At 44.3% G+C, this 27,341-nt stretch overlaps 1 protein-coding gene across 11 annotated transcripts in view; it reads left to right on the plus strand.

Annotated features, from left to right (window-relative positions):
* Positions 1-27,341, plus strand: part of TANC2 (tetratricopeptide repeat, ankyrin repeat and coiled-coil containing 2) — a 196,021-nt gene that overhangs the window by 102,886 nt on the left and 65,794 nt on the right. For all 11 annotated transcript variants that reach the window (XM_042049071.1, XM_042048993.1, XM_042049277.1 and 8 more), the window contains 4 exons: positions 3,571-3,719; positions 10,368-10,554; positions 19,997-20,260; positions 26,753-26,878. In XM_042049071.1, the coding sequence (XP_041905005.1) occupies positions 3,571-3,719; positions 10,368-10,554; positions 19,997-20,260; positions 26,753-26,878 (726 nt within the window). The remainder of the gene's footprint in view (positions 1-3,570; positions 3,720-10,367; positions 10,555-19,996; positions 20,261-26,752; positions 26,879-27,341) is intronic.

The following is a 27,341-nucleotide window of genomic DNA, read 5'->3' on the forward strand; positions in this document are numbered from 1 at the left end:
TGCTGGGATACAGCGTTTACGTGGCTGTGAAGTGCTGGGAGATAGTTACTGAGTGATTCCATGAGACATAAATGACAGGAATAGCCAAGTAAAGCTGTCAGCTGGCATGAAAACCTAAGTTATGTGGTTTGGTGGCCAAGAGGAAGCTGACAGAGACCTGACTTGGTGTATGGCTACAGTTACCTTCCAGCACAGCAGCACACCAGCTCCCAAGAACCCTTTTCCTCCTGCAGTTTTGTGTGTGTTTCTATAAAAATACAAGCTTTCTGCTGAACATAAAGGGACAAGTTACACCGCCCATAGAACTCTTTAAAATACTAGTGCACATGCAATGAGTTGGGGGGGTAATCTTATTTAAAATTCCTGGCACTAAGCATTTGATTGGTGCTTTTAGTATTACTGAGTGTTGATGCAGAAGCACATGAGCTCATGTAGTAAGTGCAGCAGCTTCAGACCATCAACATGTTGGGATCTCTTTAGTCCACTGATTGACTTTGGGTTTGCACGTACACAGATGGGCAGTGTGTTACAGGTTATTGATATGCCACTATTATTGGAGTTGACTGGGGTGTGTGTTAGAGCTGCTGTAGCTGGTTATAGCAGTGGTGTCAGAACAGTTAAAAATATCTCAGGCAAGTTCTGTTATCAATTCTGTGCTCAAATTTCCTGGTGAGACGGGAGTGTGCTGAAGTGAGTGTAAAATGTGGTCGCAGCACCAACTGGATAACACACGTGGGAAGGGAGAAAAAACCAGTTATGCCCTTTCACTGAACTTAGGAAGAGAGTATTAGGTGTTACTGTCAGCCCTGAAAGGCACCTTGCAGCTTTCTTCCATAATACCCATTCAGGGCACCTCAGAGCTGTAATGTCTGTTCTTTGACATTCAGTTAAATGACTCCACTTATTTTGTAAGACTTAAGGAGGGGATAATCCAGTACAATAGAGCTTTGCTTAAGTTCAAAGTTATCTGTACTTTGAAAGCCAGGTTACAATAAAATAATTGATAATTCTGCATGAAATGTGAAGGTCTCGCAGCTCCGCTGCTGTGGTTCAGCTGGTGATACCTTGTACGACAAGCAGCATCCCACAGGGAAGGAGCGTGGAGTGACAAGACAAGTCGGAACAACCTTAAGATGAAAGACATCAGAGTTAGATCAGATATGAGGAAGAAATTATTCCCTGAGAGGGCGGGGAGGCCCTGGCACAGGTTGCCCGGAGAAGCTGTGGTTGCCCCATCCCTGGCAGTGTTCAAGGACACCTTGGATGGGGCTTGGAGCAGCCTGGTCTAGTGGGAGGTGTCTCTGTACATGTCAGGGGGTGGCACTGGATGGGCTTTAGGTCCCTCCCGTGCCAAACCTTTCCATGATTCTGTGAATTACAGTCACAGACTGGTTTGGGCTGAAGGGACCTTGAAGATGTCGTGGTTCCAAACCCCTGCCGTTAGGACTGTTATCAAAGCACGTAATTATTATCTTCTGTATCTTCAATGTACCTACACAGTGACCTGGGGTAAGCTTGTAGGTCTCTGTATTTTACAGGTGAAAGCCGGCTTGGTGCCCCTTGGAGATGTTTTAGGGGTAGGTTAAAAGAAGAGGGGGTTAAGGACAAGGTTAAACTCAACCTCCAAGGAGTGAATTTTAGTTGGGAGTTGTTCCCAGCACTAAGCCAAAGGAAACTGGCTGTGCCCGGTGCCCTACAGCTGCCTCACCTGGGCACTCCTAAATTGTCCCAGGTGGGCAGTGCAGAGGTAGATCCAGCTGTTCCTTTCTGCCCAGATGTGTAAGTCAGCATCATTTGAATATTATTGATATCATGGTTGTGAAGACGGGATGGGGAATGCACAATAAACTATGGAGCCATATTCTGGGAATGGCTTTTACCAAAAAGGTCTACCTTTAAAAAGGTAGTCTACCTTTTTAAAGAAAAAAATAACCTTGGAAATAAAAGTCTCTCTAGTTTTCATTTTACGTAAATGTCTCTGTTCTGGCTTGGTCTCCTAGAGCCAGTAAATGCCCACAGATTGACTGTGGGTGGTCAGCAGTTCGGCAAATTGGGCCATCCATCTAAATTTGTCTCTCTTAAATCTATCGGATTCACGTCAGCATTGGTTCAAGCAGTACAATAGGGATTCAATGTCTTAGGCAGCTTATGTGGACCTACTGTATCATCCATTTTCATAACAGTGAAGCCACTGTGGAAGGACAGCTCCAGATGCTCAACTTCCAGAGCTGGTGGTGCTTAGGAACGCAGCTGTGGTTGCATGGGAGATGCTCCCAGGCTTTTAATTTGCTGTAGTGCAGATGAAACACCCAAAAATTGCTGTAAGCTTCTGTGAGCTGTACCCTATGAGGTTAAATGGGAATTTCTGGAAGCAACTGGCTTAAATTTCCAGAGGTTTTGTACCTATCCCAGATTCCATGATTTGTGGGTTTCAGTTACAGTTATCAAAAAGCAGTATTTTATTTAAAATAGCATCCTTTTACTGTAGCTGCAGGCTGAGAGCCAGAGGAGCCCAAACCAGGACAGAGCTGGGAAATGGAGATGGGCTCTTTTCCAGATTGTACATTATCAGATAAATAATTAACTATAGACTAATTGCAAATCCTAATTAGTCTCCTACAACTGCACTAAGCACAGTATTACTTCAGTGTAACATGGTAAGAACTTGACCTTCAGGCTTTCACCCTGCTGCTGGTGTGAGCAGGAAGGAACTTGACTTTCGAAACCCAAATTACCTGTGTGATACTACAAGTCAGAAACCTCCACAGATTTTTGTTACAAAATTAAACGTATACAGAAATGCCGGTATACAGGCCTGGCCTTTTCCTGGTATGCGTTGCTAGCTGGAAGCTTGTCTGTGCTGCTTTTCTTACAGGTGGTGGAAAAAAAATTAGGAAAAATAATTAGCAATGCTGGTTTTGGCCTGTTTTGTAGACTTGATGGGGAATTGGCAGGCAGACTGCTTTGTGGCATGGCCCCTAGGGTGAGTGCAGAAGGTAGGTTGTACCTGGAGAGACTTGATTTTCATATGACCATGAGTGTGTTGGGCCAGCAGGTGCCTGTGGAAGTTGCACGTGTATTTTCTGTCCTGGTCTTTCCTGTTAACTGCTCACAGGTTGGTTGCTCTGCAGCTCATGGAGCACCTTCCAAATGGCTCTCGTAGCCTTGTCTTCTCTGTGAGTAACTTGGGGGCAATTTCTGTGTGAGGGAGGAGAGCAAACACTCTCTCTTCTCCAGTGCTGGTGCAGAAAATCTTGTTCCCTGGTAGCTCTGGTGCTTCTGCTACAGGGACAAGATGCCTAGGTGTGCTTCCATGGGAGGTGCTGAGAAAATAATGAGCAGTGAGAGGAGAAGCAACAGTTAACATTGGAGAAAACATGTATCTGTGGTGCATGATCTAAAATTAATGACCAGCATAGAATGCTAAAACAGGCTTGAATAACATGAATAACCTGAAAACCCGGATACTGAGGGTACAGCATGAACAGGTAGCGCTGTTGTGTTGGTAAAGCCACTGAGCAGCAGCCAAGGTAAACAATTCCTGTCTGAATCTGGTTTTCTTCTGTTTAGGTGATGCTGAGCAGGAGCTGGGACCCCCTCCATCCGTAGATGAGGCAGCAAACACACTCATGACTCGCCTGGGCTTCCTCCTCGGAGAGAAAGTCACGGAGGTTCAGCCAGGGCCCCAGTACAGCATGGAGGTGCAGGACGAGAACCAGGTATGACTCCCCTGATCCCAAGTGGCATGGGTTGGGATCACTGTGGAGCTTGGGAGAGGATGGTTATTGTCTAATTCCATGGCAACCAGGTGTGTCCTAACAAAATAATGGTGCTGAGGTAAAGGTTGTATCTCCTCTTCATGCAGTGACTCATCCTTCCAGAACAGCAGGCCGTGGTTCAGGGATCAGCCATGTGAGACAGCTTCTGTTGTTTTTCTGTTTCTGCAAATGTAGGAGTGGGCAGTGTTTCTAATCAGATTATAGTGACCAAAATAATCTGTACTTGCCTGGCATCTTTTTTGTGATATTTCAGAAGTACTTTAGTAGTGTTACATAAAGACTCACAGTCTCTGCAGAAGGGAGAGGGAAATAGTAATAGCCTAATTTTACAGATAGTCACAGTTCTTGCTCATATTTGCCCAACAAGGTGATTTCATGCTTGAAAACAGATAGAGAAGGCAAATCATAAAATCTTTATTGTGATGGAGCTTGTTATACCCCTGGCTGGCTGGAAGGCTCTGGGCTATGATACAGATTTTGTAGAAACTGCCTGAGCCTGAGTTTCTCCCTCCTTTTCCTCAGGTGTGGACAATCTGCAGTTTTTGCTGAGAGTGAAAATAGGAGCCGTTTCTCTCCCGCCTCTTTTTGTATTTAAATTGACAGATGGATAGTCCATGTAGCAGAAGAGTACAAAACTCAGCAGCCACTTCCAATTCTCTGTTCTTTTAACAGTCATTGGGTGACTCTGCACAAGTCAGATATTTAACATAGATGTAATTCAGAGAACCTGAATTTCTTAAAAAAGAGAGTCAGTGAGAAGTGGCCTGTCCTCAGCACAGAAGAGATGTGGACCTGTTGGAGCAAGTCCAGAGGAGGCCACGGAGTTGGTCCGAGTGCTGGAGCCCCTCTGCTCTGGAGCCAGGCTGGGAGAGCCAGGAATGGTCAGCCTGGAGAAGAGAAGGGGAGACCTTAGAGTCCCTTCCAGTGCCTGAAGAGGTCCAGGAGAGCTGGAGAGGGATGTTGGACAAGGGCCTGGAGTGACAGGAATGACTTCCCACTGACAGAGGGGGCTGGGTTAGATGGGATGTTGGGAAGAAATTCCTCCCTTTGGGGGTGGGGAGGCCCTGGCACAGGGTGCCCAGAGAAGCTGTGGCTGCCCCGTCCCTGGAAGTGTCCAAGGTCATGTTGGGTTGACTGACTGACACAAGAGGTTTTTGATCTCCTGCATGAGCTTGTTTGATTGAGAACCAAGAAATGTGATTTTGTAAAGTTTTTGCCCTTAACACAAACGTTACACTTTTAACACTTTCCATTCAATTTTTTAAAGCAAATTGTGGATTTAAAATGGATTTTGCTTTACATTGGGCTAGAAAATGTCCTTTTAACAGGCACCTATTTGAACTGAATACTTCAAAGCCAAGCAGAGCTTTTACTATAAATGGTTCCTTTTGTTGTTGCATTTTGACAAAAATTAAAACCCCATCTTTTCTCCAAAGCCAAGGATGTCTTTGGAGAATAAATAAAAGAAAAAATCTAAAGAGAAATAACAGAGACTTGTCCTCTAAAATAGATTGGTATCTTGGGCTATGTGCTAATTTTTGCATGGAAAAGCTTTCTAGGGTCTTTGAATGCTATTCCTGTTCTGGAGAAGATAAAGAGGGGCTGGTTCCTCAATTACCAAGTTAATTTTTTCCTTCCTTTGTAAGCGTCTCCTGCTGTTAGCACTTGCCTAGAATCCCGGAATACTCAAGGTTGGAAGTGACCTCACGAGATTGTCCCATCCACACACCCTCCAGAGGCAGGACTGGCTTCAGGGAGGGACCGTGGTTCTCAGGGCTCATCCACGCAGGGTTTGAAGATCTCCACTGGTGGAGATCAGTGGGCTCTCTTGACAGCCTGTCTTGGGGCTCACCAACTGTGAGAACATTTTTCTTCTACCTAGAAGAAAACTTCCTCGATAGAACCTGTTACTGTAGCTCCTTGTCCTTTCCCTTTCCACTTCTTAGAGGAGTGTGGCTGTGTCTTCTCTCCGGCCCCTGCAGATAGTGGAAGGCTGCAGCTGTCCTTGGATCCAGTGTAGCTGTCCTTTCTGGAGGCTGAATGAACCTTCTCCATCAGCATCTCATCTTCCTCCGTCAGCATTGCCTCTTCCTTCCCTCCATCAGCCTCTCTACCTCAGCCCTAGCCATCTCACATTTTTGGGACTCTCCTCTGACTCTGCCATCTCCCACTGGCTGTCTCAGCAAACAAATCCTGTCCAAGCTAAAGCTGCTTCCAAATTGCAGCAAATTCTGGGAAAATCTCTCCAGATCTCCATCCCAAACTGAATTTCTTCCACTACCCTACTTCCAGTCATGTTGAAAATCACGCAATGAGATGTTTATGGGATTTGCGAAGATTAACTCTTCTATTAATCATTGATTAATTAAAATCTGATTGAGACTCTGGCCAGTAGTTTGCACTTGAATTTAAAAATTAGAACCATTTTTTGGGTTTTAATGTGTTAATTTACATGAGCTGGGCAAAGAAAACATTCTTTGTATCAAAAGATGCTGCTTGTTATTCCAGCCATGCTTTGCCTTCTCAGGCGAGACAATAATTGTTTGCCATCTCACCAGTGCATCAGCTGAAAGAAAGATAAGGAATAGGAATGTTTGCACTGGAACTGCCCAATCTGTACATGTCTATGTTGCCTTTCCCCGCCCGCCCCGTTGTCTTATTTTGACTATATCCAAGGATACATTCTCTAATCCAGATTGTAATGAAATAGTATGTTTTCTGTGCTTTTAATCATGATTTCCTGAGTGGGAGATCCCAAGTGCTGGGGATTAAATCCTTTTTCTCCTACTTTTTGGGAAATTCGCTCTAGCTGTACTGTCTGCCAGAGCAGCACAAAGGACGTTGAGGCTCTGGCAGAACAGAGTAATTTTTCAAAGTTCAGAGAAAATGTGACAGATGAAACAGCAGCAATAATAATACAGAATGTTCTGTCAATGTAAATTTATATTTAAAACTCACACAGAGGAACATTTTTCTATATCAATACAAAAATAAAACATGTCAATCAATGCCAAGTGATATACTGTGTTATTTCATAATTTCCAGTTGCAAGGAGCTTGTTCTTCAGGAGCTGCATTGATAACACAGCAAATAAAGGAACTTCTATCACTTGCTGGCATTTCATGAAACAATAGTTTTATCAGCTGGAGGGAAGATGAGTGTACCATCCTTGCATGAATTTTAATTTGCTTTAAAGTGCAGTGGTTTCTGTGTTTTAAAGCTAGTGGGTGTTATTTTGTACTAAGTTTCAGTGGGGATTCGTTTAAAATGACAGTTAAAGCAAAGACATAGAAAAACTTCACCATAAAGAATTTATAATAGTAATAAAGCTTTACATTCTGGAAGATCCCATATGTAAGCTGATGGAATTTTTAGATGCTGTAGTTTGAGATTGGCAGGCATTTCTGGAGATCATCTAAACCAACCTTCTCCTTCAAGCAGGGGCAGGTGAGATTGGGTTGGGTTATTCCCCACCTGGAATTCTCTGTACAGTTCTGGTGCCCCCAACATAAAAAGGACATAGAACTGAGCAGAGCTAGCCAGAGGAGAGGCATCATCTCCTTCCCCTGCCAGCATCACACTTCCACATGCAGCCCAGGATACCCTTGGCCTTCCTTGTCCAAAGCTCCCAAATTATATTACCTTAAACTTGATGCAGTTCATTGGACTGTCAGCGAGTTAAAAAAAATATTGGGAAAAGCTGATGTAATGGTTCAGGTGTGCTGACAGAGTCCCATCAGCTGTGATAAATCAGAAGATAGTCCCACTGTGGTGGGTAGCTCAGTGGAAAACATCTGTGTGGCACAGAACAGCAAGCCAAAAAGAGCCCTGTATTAGGTTATACTAAGAATAATAATAAACCCCGGCAATTATAAAGGGAAAAAAATAATGGAATATTTTCATTGAATATGACACACAGGTAGTTTTTAATTTGGCCAGTACAATGAATGAGCTAGAAATAGTTTTGCAAAATTAAAAGCAGATTTAGAAAAATCAGTAGTGTATTTAGACACCTGAAAAACTTGCAGTATGAAGAGACAGAAGAGGTTTGTGGGGAGAGAAAGCGTGTTACAGGTGATGTAATGACTGTGTGAAACCAGAGTATTCAGAGAGCCAAAATTCCCAGAGCAGTCAGCTTACTTGCAGTTCCTAGGAGGCACTGGGATAAAAGGAGAGGTACTGGTAAGTGCCTAGAATGTGAAAGAATGGAAAATAACAATAACTGGGATTTACCAGTGGCACTGTAAATTGGATGGAGAGAGGAGAGTGTTGGTTTGCTTGTCCCAGGTACTTCAGGAGATGACCATGTGTTGGCAGCCACCATGTACACTGCAGGTGTTTTAAAATCACAGGATCATTAAGGTTGGAAAATACCTCCAAGACCATCAAGTCCAACCTTTGACTGAATCCCACCATGTCACTAAACCATATCATGAAGTGCCACATCTGCTGGCTGTTTGAACACTTCCAGGGATGGCGACTCCACCACTGCCTTGGGCAGCCCATTCCAATGCCTGACCACTCTGTCAGCGAAGAAGTTTTCCCTGATATCCAATCTGAACCTGCCCTGGCTCAACTTGAGGCCATTTCCCCTTATCCTGTTGCATGTTGCTTGGAAGAAGAGACTGACCGTGATGGATACCAGAGGGAGATTAATTAACATGGAAATATTCACACGGTTCATTTTCTGCTGTGTTGGGGTGTCTGTTTTAACACACAAACCTGCTGGCAGAGCTGTGGCCATTAGCACTGTGTCCCTGGCTTGCTGATGCACTGATCCATGTTGGGGATATTCTGTAATTAAGTTGAGATTGATTCAGCTCCCTCTAGCATGAGAGCAGAGCTGGGGTTGGCCGAGAGGCTGCCCCATCCCCCTGCCGGGATGCTCTGTGTTGCCTCCAGCACCAGGGCAGTTCCACTCTGAGTAAGGATTTTTACAAAACCCATGAAGCTGGACAATGTAGGTTTTTTCCTGGTAGCTTCATGTGGTAGCTGCCTCCTAATACAAAACACCAGTAAATCTTCTACATGTTCGACTTTAAAAAGTCCCTCCCAGACATTTTTTCTAAGTTTCAAATATGAAATAGGGAGGAGGGGTAAAAATTACATGTCAAGCCTGTTACGCAGTTTGCAGGTATGATGCTCTCTGTGGTCTCCTTCAAATGCCACAGAGAAGGGGGGATACAAAGCCACACAATTATATGGGGATGTTCACACAGAATTAAAGAAATCTCATTTAAGCAAATTCCAGATGGGGAATGAACCTCTGCTGTTCCTTCCTTGGGACCAGGATCATTTTACGGTGAGTGAAGTGCAACCTGCTGAGCTTAGCTCCAGCCAACAGCAGCAGTGCAGAACTGGCTGTGCTCTGCACTGTCCCCTGAGCCAGGGAGACACGGGGTCACCTCCCTCTGCAGCACCCTAAAGATGAACTCCAGGGAGGATAATGTGCTGAAACTCCCATTTTTTAATGCTTACTTTTTGCCCATCCTCGAGGGGCAATGGACTGACCCTCCTGAGGGTGTGGCTCCTCCAGTGCCCACCCTGTGAATGGGTGCCTGTTCTGTCAGCCAGTCCTGTGCTAGGGAAGTGTTGAAATTGCCAGTTTATTTCCAAAAAAAATCTCTGAAGTCCAGTGTAAGGGTGATGAAGTTGCTGTGTTGGGTACACAAGAAGCCACCTGCGCCTGCCAAGCCCCTTGACCCTGCACAGCAGTTTTGTCCCCTGCAGGTGCTCCAGGATGTGTCTTCAGCAGGTAGAACCTCTTTCCAGGGGAACTTCTGTATCCAGTAGCCTGTAGTTAAAACAAGGGTTCTGTCATATATCAAATTGAATTCAAGAAGGATTTTGCATTTTTAGTAAATCCATCTCCCTACACAGTATCCTATAGGGTCTTACCAAAAATCACTTTTAAAATAGCATCTTCTTTGTGCTGCTGCATTTTCCATATTATGGAGGGATTTTTTATACTTTGTCTGGTGGGGAAAGCATGCCTGGGCAGGGAAGGGCTATCTGGTACCTAGATAAGGGATTTCTGTTGTTTTCCTGGAATGGAGGAAACATAGAGCAAAATAAAAACTGCAGCCCCACAAGGATTCTGAGCAGATGGAAACAGCCCAGAGGTCTTTGTAGAATTTCCTGGATATGATGATTGTAGCTGTAAGTAAAGGTGAGATCACACTGTGTGCTTCCCGCCCCAGAGATCTCCACTTCAGCAGAGGCACAGAATTTACCTTTCTGTCACGAAAGTTTATTTGTGCTTTTTTCTTTTAAGCTTTCAGTTCAATGCTAACAAAATAATCAAAACTCCTGATCAAGTATGGAAATCAGGCTTTTGATAAATACCACTATTTATGTTTCCTGTGGCTCCTGTTGAACATGGAAGCTGGGATCTCTGAGGCATGAAGGGGAAAAACGAGCCTGGTGTCTGCCAGAGGTGGAGGGTGGCCTAGCGGATGTTTCATTTCAAACTGTAAAGCACTTCTTAACCTCACCAGACAAAGCAAATCCTCAAGTGTGAGCTACAGAAAGACTTTCCCCCTCGCAGTGCCTGTGGTGAGTGATGTGTTCCCGCTTGCCGTTTTCCAGAGCTCGGCGGTGACGCAGCGCATCAGCCCCTGCTCCACCCTGACCAGCAGCACGGCCTCCCCGCCGGCCAGCAGCCCCTGCTCCACCCTGCCGCCCGTCAGCACCAGCGTCACGGCCAAGGACTGCACCTATGGAGCCGTCACCAGCCCCACATCCACGCTGGAGAGCAGAGACAGCGGCATCATTGGTGAGTGCCAGGCCATGCTCCTCCTCCTTCTCCTCCTGCTCCTCCTGCTCCTCACTGCTGGAGGCTGAGCCCTGCATGGTGCACTGGGCTTGTCTAACAAGGGTTGGTTTATAGTTGTAGAATCCCAGGATGGTTTGAGTTGAAAGGGATCTTGAAGACCGTCCAGTCCCACCCCTGCCATGGGCAGGGACACCTTCCACTCTCCTAGGTTGGTCCAAGACCTGTCCAACCTGGCCTTGGACACTTCCAGGGATGGGGCAGCCACAGCTGCTCTGGGCAACCTTTGCCAGGGCTTCACCACCCTCACAGGGGAGGATTTCTTCCCAATATCCCATCTAACCCTGCCCTCCCTTTCTGGCAGTGGAAAGCCATTCCACCTTGTCCTGTCACTCCAGGTCCTTGTCCCAAGTCCCTCTCCATGTTTCCTGGAGCCTCTTTCGACACTGGAAGGGGCTCTAAGGTCTCCCTGGAGCCTTCTCTTCTCCAGGCTGTACAACCCCAGCTCCAGCCTCACTCCAAAGCAGAGGAGTTCCAGGCATGTCATCAACTCAGTGACCTCCTCTGGACTCCCCAGCAGTTTCATGTCCCTTGGGGACTCCAGAGCTGGATGCAGTACTCTATTTAGTTAATACTATTTATGTCATACACCTGTGTTTGCTAATTAGTGGGAAGATTTTGCATTATTCAGGTTAATACTGCAGTGACCAAGGTGATCTGTACCCCTCCATCTTCCATTCCTCATAGGTAAAACTACATAATAGTTGGTGAAAATTAGGATGTATGAGGTTGATAACTTTGCATCAATTAATTTACTTTTGGAACTTGTTTAAATGGTGCAAGAGGAAGCCTTGGGCAGGAGCTGAACTAAATTATCACAGATTTCAGTGAATTTCTGTAGGTGCTGTGGCAGGTTTTTCATTTGAGTGATCTGTGGGTTGCAAGTGTAAAGAATCTGGAGAAAATAACATACAGAGATTAATTCTCTTCAGTAACTGTACAGGCACAATGGGAAACCATTAATGTTTGGATGACATCAAACAGGATGGTTGTCACTTGGGTGTCCTTGCCACATGTTCTAGGTTAGGTATTTCCCCAGCTTAAGATTATATTTTGCCAACAATTTATGTAGTGTTTAAAAAATGAAAAAGAAAGGCAGGTTGATTATTTAGGGAGGTTAGTTGCACTAGTGGTTAACATTTTGCTTGGCTGATCAGGGAATCTGGGCTTGGTTCGGCTCCTGGATGCCACAGCAACCCTTGCAGCACTTATGTGTGCATAATCTTAAAATGCAAATGGGTGAGCTATTCTGAGCTGCGTGCCAAAGTAGGTTAATGAATCCCACAAAAAGTCACTGCAGGATCCCACCCTCTTGCTTCCGTTCTCACCATGTCCCACCATCAGAGCTGCACCTTCTCCCACATCCAACCCCAAAGCTGGGCTGGGCTGGGCTGGAGGGACACAGTGAGTACAAATGGATGTTTGATCCCAGCTGGGTCCTGCCTCTGCCCAAGCTGTCAGTTGGGTCTAAGAGCTGAGCAAAGGTTAAAAGGATAAAAAAAAAAGTTACAAGGTCCAGATCTTCAAATTCAGATATTCTTTATTTGTAAAAGAAAAGCAATGGGGAATGGGGGAGAAGGTGAGCCAAGAGGAGAGGTAGGAGCAAGTCAGCCCTTTGTCCTGGATGCCATGGAATCCTTTCCATGTAAAACGGAATGGCTGGTGAAAATCCTGACCTGTCTATAGCCTCTGAACAGCTTCCAGGACTTTTTGGCTCTCACTACACAAAAGCAGCCAACTGTTAATGTTCAAAAATCTGCTACTGAGCAGAAAACTGGTCAAAGAATCATATGCTGCTGTGGGGGAGCTTTGCACCTCACAGCCCCTCCAGTGTGAGTTTGGAAGCTTTGCTGCTGGAATGGAGCAGAATACAGGAAAACCTCCACCAGTCTTAGCAATCCTATAAAATAACCAGCAATCTTTTTTTGCCGGTATGCCAAGTTTGTCCAGGTGATGTTCAAGCAGCACTTCATGTCATTAGCAGCGATCTCCTAAGGAATGGCTGTTTTCCATATGGCATCTCCCTGTAGAAGTATGTTCACACACCCCAAGTTGGAATGGGGCAACACTTTTTCCCTGTGATGATCTGTTCCCTGCTGTTCCCAGCAGTCTGTTCCCTGCTGAATTGTCAGGGGATCATCCTGAGCAGGGACACAGGTAGGAGGGAAAAGCAGCTTAAAAGGGAAAGCAGTGAGCAGCGGAAATCCTCTGGCCCTGCTGCTGCAGTGAAGTGCACAGGTCTGGTACTGTGTGGACCAGACGTTTTCACTTAGATTTTGTGGATTTATTTGATGGAGAATAACATATAAAGGAGCCCTGTCCCCTCCTGAGAGTCCCTGCACTGTAGCTTTTTCCACTTGTTCTTTTCTTGCTATTTTTTCCCTCTGATTCCTGAGCTTTTATCAAGATGCTGCCTTCTACAGATTTATGTGTTTGTGGGCTAAAAACAGGTTTGTTAATAAATTTGCCTAAATGCCTGCTAAGCAGAATAGATGCTGCTAAGCAGAATAGATGCTGCTGACAATAAAACAAGATGGATTTATTTCCAACTTTAACTGCTTTGAGAAGGGAACAAAGAGCAGCTCAAAAGGCACATCAAGATAAATTTAACTCAGGTTAAATATTTTTGTGATCTTGCAGTTAAAGCATTTGAATTCCGACAGTCTCATCAGTATTATGAAATGCTCTGTTAATAATGAATAACATTTTTGAGAATTACAGATCTTTTTTTGAATCTCAATGACTTCTATTTGGGCTCATTCCCCAAAGAGGAGCTTCCTGAAAAATGTCTCATCTCAGTAACTAGTGAGCTTCTGTTCACTAATGCACCTTCATATTTTAGGTGACAGGGATGATGGTTCAGAAAGTGAAAAGGGAGCTAACTTCCCAGGTTTCTCATCAGCTCTTGAGCAAAATCAGGGGGTCACAGAATCCCAGCCACACAAAGTCTATGAATCCCAGTTCAAATCTTTCTCCATTTCATTAAAAGGAGAGATAAAGCAGAAAGCAAAGTTGTACATGTGCCATGGTTCGTGGTTGACATTCAGGTGAGAAACCACGAAGTCATGAAACAACACTTCTGCCTTCCCCCTGTTAAACCACTGAGGCATCAATGTTTGGGTTTGACCCTGAACTGGTTCATAAATACTGGAGAGGTAACAGGCTAGCTACAGGTGCTGGTTACATTACTGGGAAAAAAGGGGAAGAAAGAGAGTTTAAAGCTGAAGAAAGTGACACAGAACAGATGGTAAACTCTCAGATTGACTTTGGTTTATGGTAGATGGAGCCCAGTAGATGGAGGAAAAAAAAGAATGAAAAATTGGAAGAAAGAATAGAGTGAAAAGGCTGCTCAGAAGAGAGCTAGAGGAGAGTTGAGTGTTGTCAGCTCCCCTGATGTTATTTTGGATACTTGTAATAAGTGGCTTCTCTTTAATGTTTTAGCTGGTGATGGCATGAGATTGGATGGGACTCAGCTTTTATTTAAAGAGCAACAAGATTTTAACCCTTCATGGTTATGGAAAGCTTCCCAATGATCCAAGCTTGCCCGAAAAGTTAATGCTGAGTCTTAAATAACCTCCCTCCTCTTGTGCACATACCCCGACACGTGCCTCCTTTCTGCTTTCTTGTTCAAATCTCATAATTTTAAAACCAGTTTTGAAGCATGGTGGGCTCAAACAAAGGAATAAAATTGTCATTGCTGATGCTAAAGAAGGAGAAAGGGGGAACTGGGAAACTGCTGTTGATGAGACAGGCAAAAATAAAGAAGGATCCAAAATGTGAAAGCATCGAATCAAGAAGGTGATGGAGACTCATGTGGGGTTAGAGGGATGTGTATGTGCATTTCTTCTTGTGAAATTTTGAACTTTTAAAATCCAGAGGTTGCCTGGAGCTGGCTGTTGTGGTTTAGCCCCAACCAACAGCTGAGTACTGGGAGAGAATCAGAAGGGTAAAAGTGGGTTGAGATAAGAACAGCTCAATAATTGAAATAAAATAACAACAATAACAATAACAATAATAATAATAGCATTAAAAGAAAAATAGCAAAAAGAAAAAAAAACCAAACAGATAAAGAAGTGATGTAAATGACACAGCTGCTCACCACCACCCGCCCAGTGCCCAGCCAGTTCCCCACCTTTCAGGTACCAACTACCCCTTTCAGGTACCAACTGCCCCTTTCAGGTAGTTGTAGAGAGCAGTAAGGGCTCTCTGACCCTCTTTTTGTCCAGGCTGAGTTGCCCCAGCTCCCTCAGCTGTTCCTCATCAGACTTGTGCTCCCGACCCTTCCCCAGCTCTGTTGCCTTCTCTGAACACACTCAAGCCCCTTCATGTCTTTTCTGTAAGAACATGTTTGTAGAGAGAAAGCTCAGCATAACGAGTCAAGGTTAAGAGCCAGTGGCTTATGGCCACTCCTGGATTTCCATAAGCCATTGTCTCTAATTTTTGTGCCTCTCTGTTGCAGAGATGTCGCTCCACATGTGCATGTGTGCTCTGTAAAAGGGGTATGTTTAAATAATAACATGGTGGGGGGTGGGTTGATGTTTTGGTAAACATCATTAAGGTTGCTACATCTGTGTTAGAGTTGGGACCTTTTTAACAGACTTCTTTCATGTTTACAATAGTGGACTGTGCTTTACAACATTAATTACCTTGTTTCTGCAAGTAATAAAGTGCAGTTTCTAAACTGAAGCTTTGCTGAGCTGTTCTGTCTCACAGTGTTTGCATGAAGTTGGGCTCAGGAGGTCGGAGGGTCTCGCTCTGTTGCAGGGCTGTTTTACCCAGACCTTGCATTTCTAGCCTGGGTAGCAGCCAGGATCGAGCCCTGCAAGGCATTCATCCCATTCCTCATCCCATTCTTTATCCCATTCCTCATCCTGCTTGTCAGTCAGTGCAGCAGGGGATTCAGATCTAGCACAGAATGGATTTAGGGTCAGGTGATGCTACTGTCGAGGTATTTTTCATTTCATTTTTAAGACCTTTTGTGTGCTCACCATGACTTATAACACCCCCGGGCCTGACAAAGAAATGGCTTTACCTGTTTAATCTCTGTCTATTGGTGGGATTGTTGATATGAATTAAGCCAGTGATCTTAATTTCTTTTTCTCCTATTTGAGACCACTGTTGAAAGAGAAGTTAAACATCTAGCGAGTGGTGCGGATTTTGACTTCAAGCCTTGAGCAGGACAGACCTTGGGGGTTTTGGGTTTGGGTTTTTTTGCATGGAGATGCCTTAAACTCACTGCCTGGTGGTGTCCAGCAGAGAATAATGTTCTAAAGGTGCTGCAGGGTTGTTGGGGCACAGACTGCGTGTGACTGCCCGAGGCTGCCGCCTTCCCTTGGGAGCAGTTTGGACTTAAGCTTTCTGCCTGCCAAATTTTTCTGTTTGGCAGCTGGAGTGGTCTGGGGTGACGTGGCTATATTTAGTTGTATCCTTCTGTGGCTGAGTTTATGGAGGCTTATGTAGATTAGGGTAAAAAATTTATTTCCCTCCTTGCCAACTTGCACATGTTAGCTGGGACATCTCTAATGGAATGAGGCAAGTGGTGCTGAAGACAAGTGAAATGAGGTTAGTTCAGGCTGGGTTTGTAGCTCATTGCAGTGCAGCATATGAAAGCTCATTGCTTTGCTGCAGTTTTTTCTTTAAATCAACAAAATCCCTGTGTCTGACTTGAGGCACTGTAAATCTTTGCATATAATTAATGTTACAGCTGTTGGTCATTGTCACATGGGACCTACGTTACTGCTTCTCCCAGTTACAGCCGGAAGGTGAATGTAAAAGTTGATGTTTTCCAGGCATGGTCTTTGCCTTGAGGAGAATTGGTTGGGATGGTAAAGATTCCCTCATGTGTTGGACTGGAGACACATTCAGTTGAAAACCTCCCAGGGCATAGGCCAGTTTAAAACTAAATGAGAAATAATATTTGTGGCCTGTAAGTGCACAGAACTCCCTGAGAAGTGTAGTGCTGTCTGTAGTGCTGAGGTGCTGTCTTGAGGGGCTGCTGCTGCTTCAGTACAGCTCTGTTATTTCCCCAAAGAAATAGAAGTACTTTGCCCATGTTATTTTCAAAAAGTTCTGATCAGAGCTTTTGTTTCCAAGGGAAAAAGCTGAGGACAGGATTGCGGACGGGCACCTCCCTGCCTGCCCCTCATCTGAGGGGCTTTCCATGGGAACATTCATTATGTGTTTTCCAGCAGTCAGATGAGCTGGATGCCTTGAATTCTGTCTGTGCTCACATTAAATAGCGTCAGACTGTGCCAGTGGAGACTGGAGATACATCTCTATACCATAAATATATAAATGTATATGGACACGCCTATATTTATTGTGGTATTACTTCAGTGCTCTAGAGAACCTCAGTTGTTTGTGCCTGTCAGATTTCTCCTGTTCTGTTTGTGACTCACGCACTGTCCCACCTTTCCTCATCCCTTCAGTGGCTTGTTTGCTCCCAGCAGCTGTCAGCACTCACTGTGGTCAGTGTGATCTGATGGAGCAGGGCCCAGGCATGGCAAGGTTCTGATTTTTTTTCATCAGGGTTGTGCTTTTTGTCTGGATTTACTAGTTGAAGAGTTCAAGTGTTCTCCCATAGCCTCTCATGTCCCACTGGGTTCCTGTTGTGGCACTCCTAGCATGTCCCATCACTTGTCCCCTGATGCTCTGGGTCCCTTGGAGACTGGGCTTGAAAGACCTGCCTCTCTGCAGATGGCTTAAGGCAAAAATTCCTGCTCTTTGATGGATTTGAGTTCATCACTTTATCTCTTCCCAGTTTAGAGCATGCTGTCTGTTCAAAGGTGCATTTTTTTTTTGAGCTTTTGGGTAATGAGGTGTCATTGTGTTTAAAAATCATGGAATTATAGAGTGGTTTGTGTTGGAAGGGACCTTTAAAGACCAGATAATCCCAGTCCCCTTGCACTGTCGCCAGGTACAACATCCACACGTTTTTTGAACATTTCCAGGGATGGTGCCTCCATCACTGACCTAGACAGCCTGTTCCAGGACTTGACCATCCTTTCAATGAAGACATTTTCCCTAATATCCAACCTTAACCTTCCCTGGTGCAATTTGAGGCTGTTTCCTCTCATCCTGTCAGAATGCAATGGGAATGGGAATGGGAGTGGGGATGGGGATGGGGATGGGAATGGGAATGGGGATGGGAATGGGAATGGGAATGGATGGGATGGGATGGGATAGAAAATGGAATGGAATGGAAAGGAATAGAGTAGAATAGAATAGAATAGAATATTTCAGTGTGAAGGGACCTACAATGATCACCTGATCCACCTCCCTGACTCTTTCAGGGCTGTCCAGATCTTTGCACTTTCATTGTATTTATCTGCCAACTTGGCATTCACAACTTTCCTCCCCTGAATATCATTCTACATCTTACTAGTTGCAGGTAATGTAAATTTTTTGAAATTTTCGGTTGCTTTCTCCAGTTGTCACTGGGAAGGTGCAATGTCTGAGCAGCTCTGGGGGTCACACCATGGGAGACGTGCTCAGCATGTTGGTTCGTGGTGCTGACTCACAGCTAACCTGATGCTTTTGCTTTTTAACGAAAGATAAAATTATTTGGTTTAAAATAGTTCCCAGAAGAGATTAAAACCATAGAGCCATCACTTCAGCCTGTGTAGCAGCACTTAGATCATCCAGGGCTGTTCAGCAGGTAAATTAATCCACAGGGAACAGTCCTAAATACCTGATTCAGTGACGAGTTTGCACATAAAACAGCTTTAGTGTAAACCAGAGAAAATTACCTTTAAAATGAACACAAATTGTTGATTAGAAAAAGGGGCACCAGGACTTACTAGCTCTTTTTTTGTTGTTTCATTTAGCAAAAACTTATTTTGACACATAGTTATTTTGTTTTTCCTCAGTTTGATGTGTTAGAAGATGACTGATGTCAGCTGCTGATTTGTTTCTACAAAGACTAATTAGACACATACTGAGATAGGCTTTTAAAATTAATGGATTTTTTTTGGATCATTGGAGTTTTTTTCTGTGAATAGACAACATGGCATGCCTTGCCCTGCAAACCCAGACTTTGAAATGGAGATTTTTCTAGATAATAATTTCAAACATATTTCTTAAACAATATGAGGGAGCAAGAGAAGTGTGTGAACAGCTGGTTTCTGTTTTTATCTAATTTTCTTATCCTAAATCATAAATATGTTTACCTGACAGCAAGCCAATGTATAAATGCCAACAAATAAGTACCAGTTCTTAGCAGCTGCATGTGTTGGTTTTAAATTACAAAATATGTTGCAAGCAACTAAATTTTGGAACATTTGATGGGATGCAAAGATATTGAGCCCACTGCCTAGAAAGAAATCCAATACTGACAAATAAAGCCATAGAAATAGGGGTGAAGGTTGAAGCCATTGTGGAGTCTGTTAGGATGGATAAAGAACAAGTTTCCCAGAGCAGCTGTGGCTGCCCCGTTCCTGAAGTGTCCAAGGCCAGGTTGGATGGGGCTTGGTACACCCTGGGATAGGGGAAGGTTTCCCTGCCCGTAGCAGGGTGGGGGCAACTGGATGGGCTATAAGGTCCCTTCCAACCCAAACCATTCTATGATTCTGTGATACATACAGATAAAACGTGTGTGTGTTGGGACCTTGTCTCAGGGACTTAAGATTATGACCTTGAATGAACATATGGGGGACTAAAGATGAGAGGAAAGTCAATAGCCCAAAGGGGTTTACAGCCAGGGGATAACTACACTGGAATCCAGAAGAGAAAATACAAGTGGGGAGAAGATGGGGGTGTTCTGGATCAACTGAGTGTTGTCAGTTCTCAGTGGGAAAGTCAATATAGCACCAATCCTCGTCTGTAAAATGAAATAATATAAGGGAAAATGAGTGGATTACAGTTAAAGCTTCATAAAAACTTTCTGTCAGTCAAATGAGATAAGGGGTTCAGTTTCTGAACCAAACTAATCCGTGGGAGCTGGTTCAGGCAGGTCAGTGGAGGCTTCTGAGTGTCAGACCTTGCAAGACCTTGCAAACTTCTGCAAACATTTCTTGGAAATGGAAAAGTAGAAACTCTGATGCCAATTAAAAGACATGAGGAGCCGTGATAATGTTTCCTCCTAAATAATTTCTGTTCTTTCTGGAATGATGTATTTGAATACAATGCAGCACAGAATTTTTAATACTCTTTGTAATTACAAATGGCTTTTAATGGTATGAGCCAAAACATTAGAGCTTAAATGTTCTTTTAGAAGCCTTAAGCAGAAACAGTATCGTTAAACTAAAATCCATAATCTCTGATTTATGTGGATGTGGAAAATATGATGAATTTTTGATTCTTGCATGGCTCAGCTCGGCATTGAGCAGTGTGTGTTCAAGCCATTCTTGCTTTGTTACTCATTTTGTTTATAATTTCTTCCTTCAAGCTACTTTGACAAGTTACTCTGAAAATGTGGAACGTACTAAATATGGAGGGGAAAGCAGTAAGGAACTTGGATCTGGAGGAAACCTGAAACCTTGGCAATCCCAGAAATCCAGCATGGACTCCTGCCTGTACCGTGTGGACGAGAACATGACAGCCTCCACCTACAGCCTCAACAAAATCCCCGAGAGGAACCTGGAGACCGTCCTGTCCCAATCAGTGCAGTCAATTCCTCTCTACCTTATGCCACGGCCAAATTCAGTGGCAGGTAAGAAATTCATGTTTGTGCCTTTAGGTCAGAGCCAGACACGGCACGTGGATGTCACAGCCCTTCTTGTGTTTCCTTAACCAAGAAGAAATCTCCTTTCTGGAGTCATTGTCCTTAAGAATCATGAAAATTGTCTTTTTGTTTGACTTATTGGTTCTAAATGGAAAATTCCTGTGTGGAAAACCATTTCTGATGGTGTCCAGTGGTTATTTCAGCAGTTCATGATCCCTTTCTTACAAAATTGTACAACAAAATTACAGGGGAATATAATTTAAAAAGAAAAAACCAGATTATTTGCTGTCATTACAATGCAAATGTCTTGGGTTTAAGGTGCCAAGACATCATAGCCATTTCTACTATTTCAAAGAATTCATTGCAAGTAAAATCAAGTGTCCAATGTTCTCTGAAGATCTTAAGAGCTCTGGAGTTAAGAGAGTGCTGGTACCTTCTGTCTACAGAGGATTTGCTCTGGGTTCCATCTCTCATGGTGGACTGTGCCCCAAACATCTCACACCTCACAGCACCTGGCATTTGCTACTGACTTACATTTTTTGTCTTGGCATAAAGTCAACATTATTTTCATTTAAATTCATGTCTGCTCTTTGAAACCTTTCTAAATGCTGCTGTGCCATACCTTATTGGTGTCTTTCACCAGCCTGCTGAGTGTCCCCCTGAAGCTGGTAACAGCAGAGCAGAAAAAAGAGATGGGATTAGAAATATTAAAGCTTTGCTGCGAAGCTGCTTGCCTGGAATTACTCCCTGTTCCTTTATTGCCCCATATTTTTTTCTTGCTGGGTAACTTCTCTGGGGTAAAATGTGTTGTCTGTGTGTCTGTGTAGATACATGGAGAAATCCACACTTTGAATTCAGACTTCCAGAAGACCCAGAGATGAGTCTGAGAGATAGCCCAAAGAGCCTGGGATATTGTCTGTTAAATCAGCATCCCTTGGTGAACCAGCCTGCGTTGCATAACTGGATTAGGTTTCCTTTTTAATCCCACTTTAGCCAGTCACAGACCTAAAAGCAATGTAGAAATGAGATTTATAGATGGTGAAGTACAAGCACGGAGCATGGAGGTGCAGCACAGACTGAAAACCTGCTATTTCAGACTGGAAAGAGGGGATAGGAAAAAACTGGAGAACTCCACTTGCGTAGCCTGCTTACTTTAGATGACTTCCTTATAAATGACACTGTGTAAACACCTTCCAAAGCAAACAGAGTAGGCTGGGCACCATAAATTTAAATACATGTGTGTTGATTTAATTGTCTTTGGCAGTTGTTGACTTGCTTGGTGCATTTAGAAGCAAATATTATTTCAAGAGGACGCTATCTATCCAGCAAAGTTCAGGAACAACTTTTCCTTCTGGATGTTTATTTTTTGGTAGGGATTTTGCTGCTTTTAGGTACTATGACAGCTAACACAGTTCATGTCCCAGGTTTAATCATGGAGGTAACTATGATGAGAATTCAAGATTTGGCTTAACGTTTTATCATCAAATTATCACATATTAGGTCCAAATGCTTATGGCACCAGAAAATTATGGGGTTTAGTTAATGGATTTATGTGGGTGGTTTTCCCCAAACAGTTTAACCTCATTGTCTTTGTGCCTGAATGGTGGGAAAGGGAAGACAAGTGTAGTTTCAGGGTTGATTTAAGTCTGTCTCAAATGTGACACTGCTCACAGAGTTAATGCTGAGCTGCCGATTCCATGTCCTGGCTCTAGTGACACACATTGGGTGGCCACTTGATAAACCAGATTAGTTGACTAATCCAGCTGAAATTAACCCATCAGAAAACAGGTGTATTAACTGTAAGCCTCGAGGTCTTCAGTGTGGAGACAAAGTGTAGCTGGGAGTGGGGCAAAAAGCTGCCTTTCCTTTAGTGGTATTCTATGGTATTCCACATTTTAAGGTAGTATTCCACATTTTAAGGTAATCATGAATTCACAGCTTTGCTAAAACAGGCTCATCTTCTCTTATTTGTTTTCAAATGCAGTTGAATTTGTATACAAACGGTCTGTTCTTGGGAAGCAAAGCATAGCAGCACCTATACCTGATGGCTTTTTTTTCCTCCTTTTTTTCTTTCTAGCTTTTTTTTTTTTAATGTTCTCCCCAAATATCTTCCAAAACAGCACAGAAATATCCTTTTTTATAGCAGCTTACAAAGTGCAGTCACTGAATGTGTCATGTCCCTGCTGTCACTGAGCAGTTTACAACTGGGAGTAGTTCTTACAACCTGTTCTTCCCTGTGAAGCCCTGGCACAGGGTGCCCAGAGCAGCTGGGGCTGCCCCATCACTGGAAGTGTCCAAGGCCAGGTTGGACAGGGCTTGGAGCAACCTGGGCTAGTGGGAGGTGTCCCTGCCCATGTCAGGGGGTGGCACTGGATGTGCTTTAAGGTCCTTTCCAACCCAGACTATTCCATGATTCTACAGTTAATCTCATCTTGCTCTTTGTTGCATAACGTAAATACCAAAATGGGATGATAGATTTGGTAGAGTACGTCCAGGTCTTGGTAAATCTCTGAGATTCAAGCATTACCACTTATGTGGCCCTTTTTAGAAGCCCAGTTGTGGGAGCAGTGGGAGCACATCTTGCACACCAGCTCCTCATGGTGAGCACTGCTGAGTTACTACACAGAGTACAGACATCATCAGGTAATTTTATGGAATTAAGCCCTCATGGGTTGGAAAGGGCACTGCTGCCTGCCTGGGCAGCCAGCCTGGCAAAGCACGGACTTGGAGTGGGAAGGGGAACTGTGCTGCCTAAGGGAGACCCTTGGCATTGGAGTTGGGCATTCAGATTTTTGAACGAACCCAGATTTCTTATGGAAGTTTGCATTCCGTGTACACAACGAATGTCCCATTCTATTTCCATTACCTGTGAAATGAAACATGAAATCTGGTGTTATTCAGACCACATGCATGGTTTATAAGGTCTGTTTAAATATTAATAGAGAATTAAAATGCCCTTATATAGTACCAGCTCTGTTCTTTTTCCTCTTGGAGAATACAAAATAGCAGCAAATATATTATTAGTTGCAAACTTAAATTCTTTATCCACTAGAACAGTGTATTAACGGAATCACAGAATCCCAGAATGGTTTGCATTGAAAAGGACCTTAAAGACCATCCAGTTCCACGCCTCGCCGTAGGCTGGGACTCCCTCCACTAGACCAGGTTGCTCCAAGTCCTCTCCAACCTGGCCTTGGACACTTCCAGAAATAGGGCAGCCACAGCTTCTCTGAGCAACCTGTGCCTCCCCACCCTCACAGGGAAGACTTTCTTCCCAGTATCCCATCGAACCCTGCCCTCTGGCACTTTGAAGCGTTATTGTTGAACCTGAGGGCAGGATTTGCAGAAATGCCTATAAATTTTGTGGGTTTGAGAACACACCCATGGCAGGAGGTTGGAACAAGATGACCTCAGGGTGAGCTGAATCCCTTCACTCAGAGAAGAGGAGCAACGCCCTTCCCGTCTTCTCCCCATCTCCCCCAGAGATCCCCTCTGCAGAGTCCACCCCCTACTTAGGTCACCAAATCTCTATTTCAGGTCAGGTTGCTTTGTGTTTGTTGCTCAAATAGTGCATTGGCACTGAATTATCTTCCACTGTTTGCTGTTTCCCTGGGAGAATTGCATCTGCAGTATGCAAATACTATTTCTGAGGAGGAAATTATTCCCTCCGTGGTGTTTTATCTGCAGTCACTGTGTCTCATTATGTAGGATATGGTTCAGGATTTAGGGGAAGCTTTCAACAGTTTAATATTATATTTTCTAAGATAAATTGATCTTGCAAAATTTTTGAAGTACCGAGGCATATTCTCAGGAAAAAGTGCTTCTGGCTCCTCTGGCCTTAGACCTCTTTAATTATTTCTCAGTTCTAAACCAGGAAGATAAATCTCAGTTCATCAGTCTGAGCTGTGGCAGGGTAGTTGGACTGACAGTTGGGAAAATAACCCATGGCGAAACCTGCAATGGATCTCGCAGTAGACATCGAGTCTCCTCTGTCGCAGCTGTAGAAGATGGTGATGATGATGAAGATGGGAAGGGAGCCTGTCTTTGGGCTGCTGAGAAATATCTCCTCACTTCTTGCAGGACCAAAGTGAATCAGGCCACTGACCATCGTTGTGCTCTTCTCTGGCAGTGAGAAGAGCAAAAAGAAAAACAAGTCCAAGAGAAAAAAGAAAGACACAGTCCACCTCTGCAAAGCATCTGGGGTTGCAGCTGGTGCTCATCTCACAGACAGGATAGAGGTGGAAATGGAGACTCCTTAACAGTTTAAAAGAAAAACCAAAGGTACTGTCAGGATTGCAGTTCTTCTCAGGAAACAGAACAATTATTGTTTTGGAGCAAGCAGACTTGATGGTCTTTCCTTGATTTGAATGAGAGACTGAAGAGCAGTAGAATGGTGTGGGTTGAGAGAGAGCTTTAAGGCTGGCTGGTCTATCCCCTGCCACGGACGGGGACGTCTCCAACGAGACCAGACTGCCCAGAGCCCTGTCCAGCCTGTGGAGGCACTCTCTGGCATGGATGTAGGGATGAAGGCTGGAGCAAGAAGGCCCAGCCTGCCTGACGTGGTACCAGGCTCCTGGGCAAGATGATGGTTCATGTCCCGGCGCTGGGTATCCCTGGGACACTTCGGCTCTGCCTGGGTGTGCTGTAGTGACACCTGCTCTTCTTCTTCCCCTGCAGATCCTCTGGCTTAGTGACACTGCAAAATTGGACAGAAATTGCCGTGCAAAAGGCACATTTTGGGGGCCAGGAGTGACCCTGAGAGCAATGCTGGGAGTAGGTTGAGGACTCAAAGCTAACAGAAAATAACCCATGTCCCTGCTAAAGGCCCTTCTGTCTAATTGCAGCATCTCATCCTTAATCAGTCCTTCACAGTGAGCATGTAATCAGCTTTGCATGAGTAGAAGAGCATGAAGAACGTCTAAAAACAGACCAGGATGGTTTTTTTCTTCTCCTTCTTCTCCTTCTTCTCCTTCTTCTCCTTCTTCTCCTTCTTCTCCTTCTCCTTCTCCTTCTCCTTCTTCTTCTACTTCTTCCTCCTGTTTATCTTTTGTCCTCTGTCCCTTTCTCTCTTACTCTCTTCCTTAAAATAGAGAATTTAGGCAATAGAAGAACAGCATTAAAAGTTGCTGACAAGTTTAAGCCCCTTCTCCCCACCCCAGGTCTCTGAATCTTGCTTATGTTTTGACTGCAACACCATCTTATAAAGGTGTTTACATGGTCATTAAGAATTGTATGAAAAAAGTGTTCCTCTTAGTTTCAAAATGTTCTGCCTTCCAGTTTTGTTGAAGTGTTGCATCTTGTGTTGGGTCACAAGGAGGAAGGATCCAAAGTCCGGTGCCCTGAGCAGCTCTGAAGAGCTGCATCAAAATATTTAGCCAATTCACAGTAAATCATTAATGTCAGCTTCACAGGCAGTCTTTGGAGAAATCATTTAATGAATTAGTTCAAGTTAAAATAATAATCTTGTTATGGTAATTGACCGAAAACTGAAGAAATAAAAGCAGTATTGGATAGAGAGTGCTGGGCAGCCTAGTACTGATTTCTATGGGTAAATGTTTAATGTGAATTTTGGAAATGCTTATCAGAACAACACCAGAGCTGGTAATCTGCACAGACTTATTTTAAAGTTTTCTGTTTATAATGGGGAGGATGACTTCATGCAATGAAGTTCCTTTGCTTTGTAATAGTCTGTAAATGCCTTGGCTGAAAATGGTCTGAAATGGCAGAACAGTGGGTAAATTCAGATACAAGGAATTCAAATTACTTTTTTAAGCCACATTTTCTCCTCTTTTCCAATCATCACCATGGCAGAAGCTTTGTGGCTAGTGTTAGTTCTTGTCTGCCCCAACTGTGTTGATCAGTGTAGTGATAGCACCTTCAGCAGAGAGCAGTAAATTATTCCTGTTTATTCCAGCATTGTAAAGAAAACTGAATTCTCCCATGAGCAAGTCACATTGGAATAATAAAGTTATCTTCGTTAGTTCAGATAACATTTTCCTCATTTATTCATGTATTTTTGCTGGGCTGTTGAAAGTTTAGTTTTTCTGCCACTAATTCTGCCTTTAGGGACACATAAATGTTAATATCCAAATTAAATACCTCTAAAATAAATGAAGATGAGATTGTGGGCTTCAGCATAAACTGCACTGGTGAGTTGTCTTTCACCTGTAGGAAATGTTGAGTGTCCCTGTCAGCTTTGCACAGACATGACTGAGTTTGTGATTGGCAGAACTGAGATCGGATACAAGAAACTCCATGTCTCCATTTTCCATATATCTTCTTTTATTTGGGAGCACCAACAGGAGACCAAACCAGAGCAAATACCAATTCCTAGGGGAAATTGGACTTAGTGCCCATCAGCTCTGCTGTCTCAAGGTAGTTACGTCGCCGTGTATTTTCATTAAAAAACGAAAAATACAATAACCAGAGTATGAGATCCAGAAGCCAGATGTGATGTAGTTCTTTGCTTTCTTGTGACAGCCACCAGCTCAGCCCACCTGGAAGATCTGGCTTACCTGGATGAGCAGAGACACACTCCCCTGCGCACGTCGCTGCGGATGCCGCGGCAGAGCGTGGCCAGCGCCCGGGCCCAGCAGGACCTGCGAGGTAGGAGCACAACGGAGCTCTTGGGGCTTCCCAGTCGTGGGGGTGTCTGAGTGGGGAGCTCAGACAGCAGCCACTTCATCCATGTCCCTGGGAAAACCAGAATCTCGGAATGGTTTGGGTTGGAAGGGACCCTGAAGACCATCCCGTTCCACTCCCTGCCATGGGCAGGGACACCTTCCACTAGCCCAGGTTGCTCCAAGCCCTGTCCAGCCTGACCTTGGACACTTCCAGTGATGGGGCAGCCACAGCTGCTCTGGGCACCCTGTGCCAGGGCCTGCCCACCCTCACAGGGAACAATTCCTTCCCAGTATCTCATCCAACCCTGCCCTCTGGCCATTCCCCCTTGTCCTGTCCCTTCAGGACCTTGTCCAAAGTCCCTCTCCTACTCTCTTGGAGCCCCTTTAGGCACTGAAAGGCTGCAGTAAGGTCATCTCAGAGCCTCCTCTTGTCTCTTCTCCAGGAT

The sequence above is a fragment of the Corvus kubaryi genome, unplaced genomic scaffold (genome assembly GCF_017639235.1).
Source record: "Corvus kubaryi isolate FWS band 111438036 unplaced genomic scaffold, C.kubaryi_AGA036_p1.0 123, whole genome shotgun sequence".
Taxonomy (NCBI): Eukaryota; Metazoa; Chordata; class Aves; order Passeriformes; family Corvidae; genus Corvus; species Corvus kubaryi.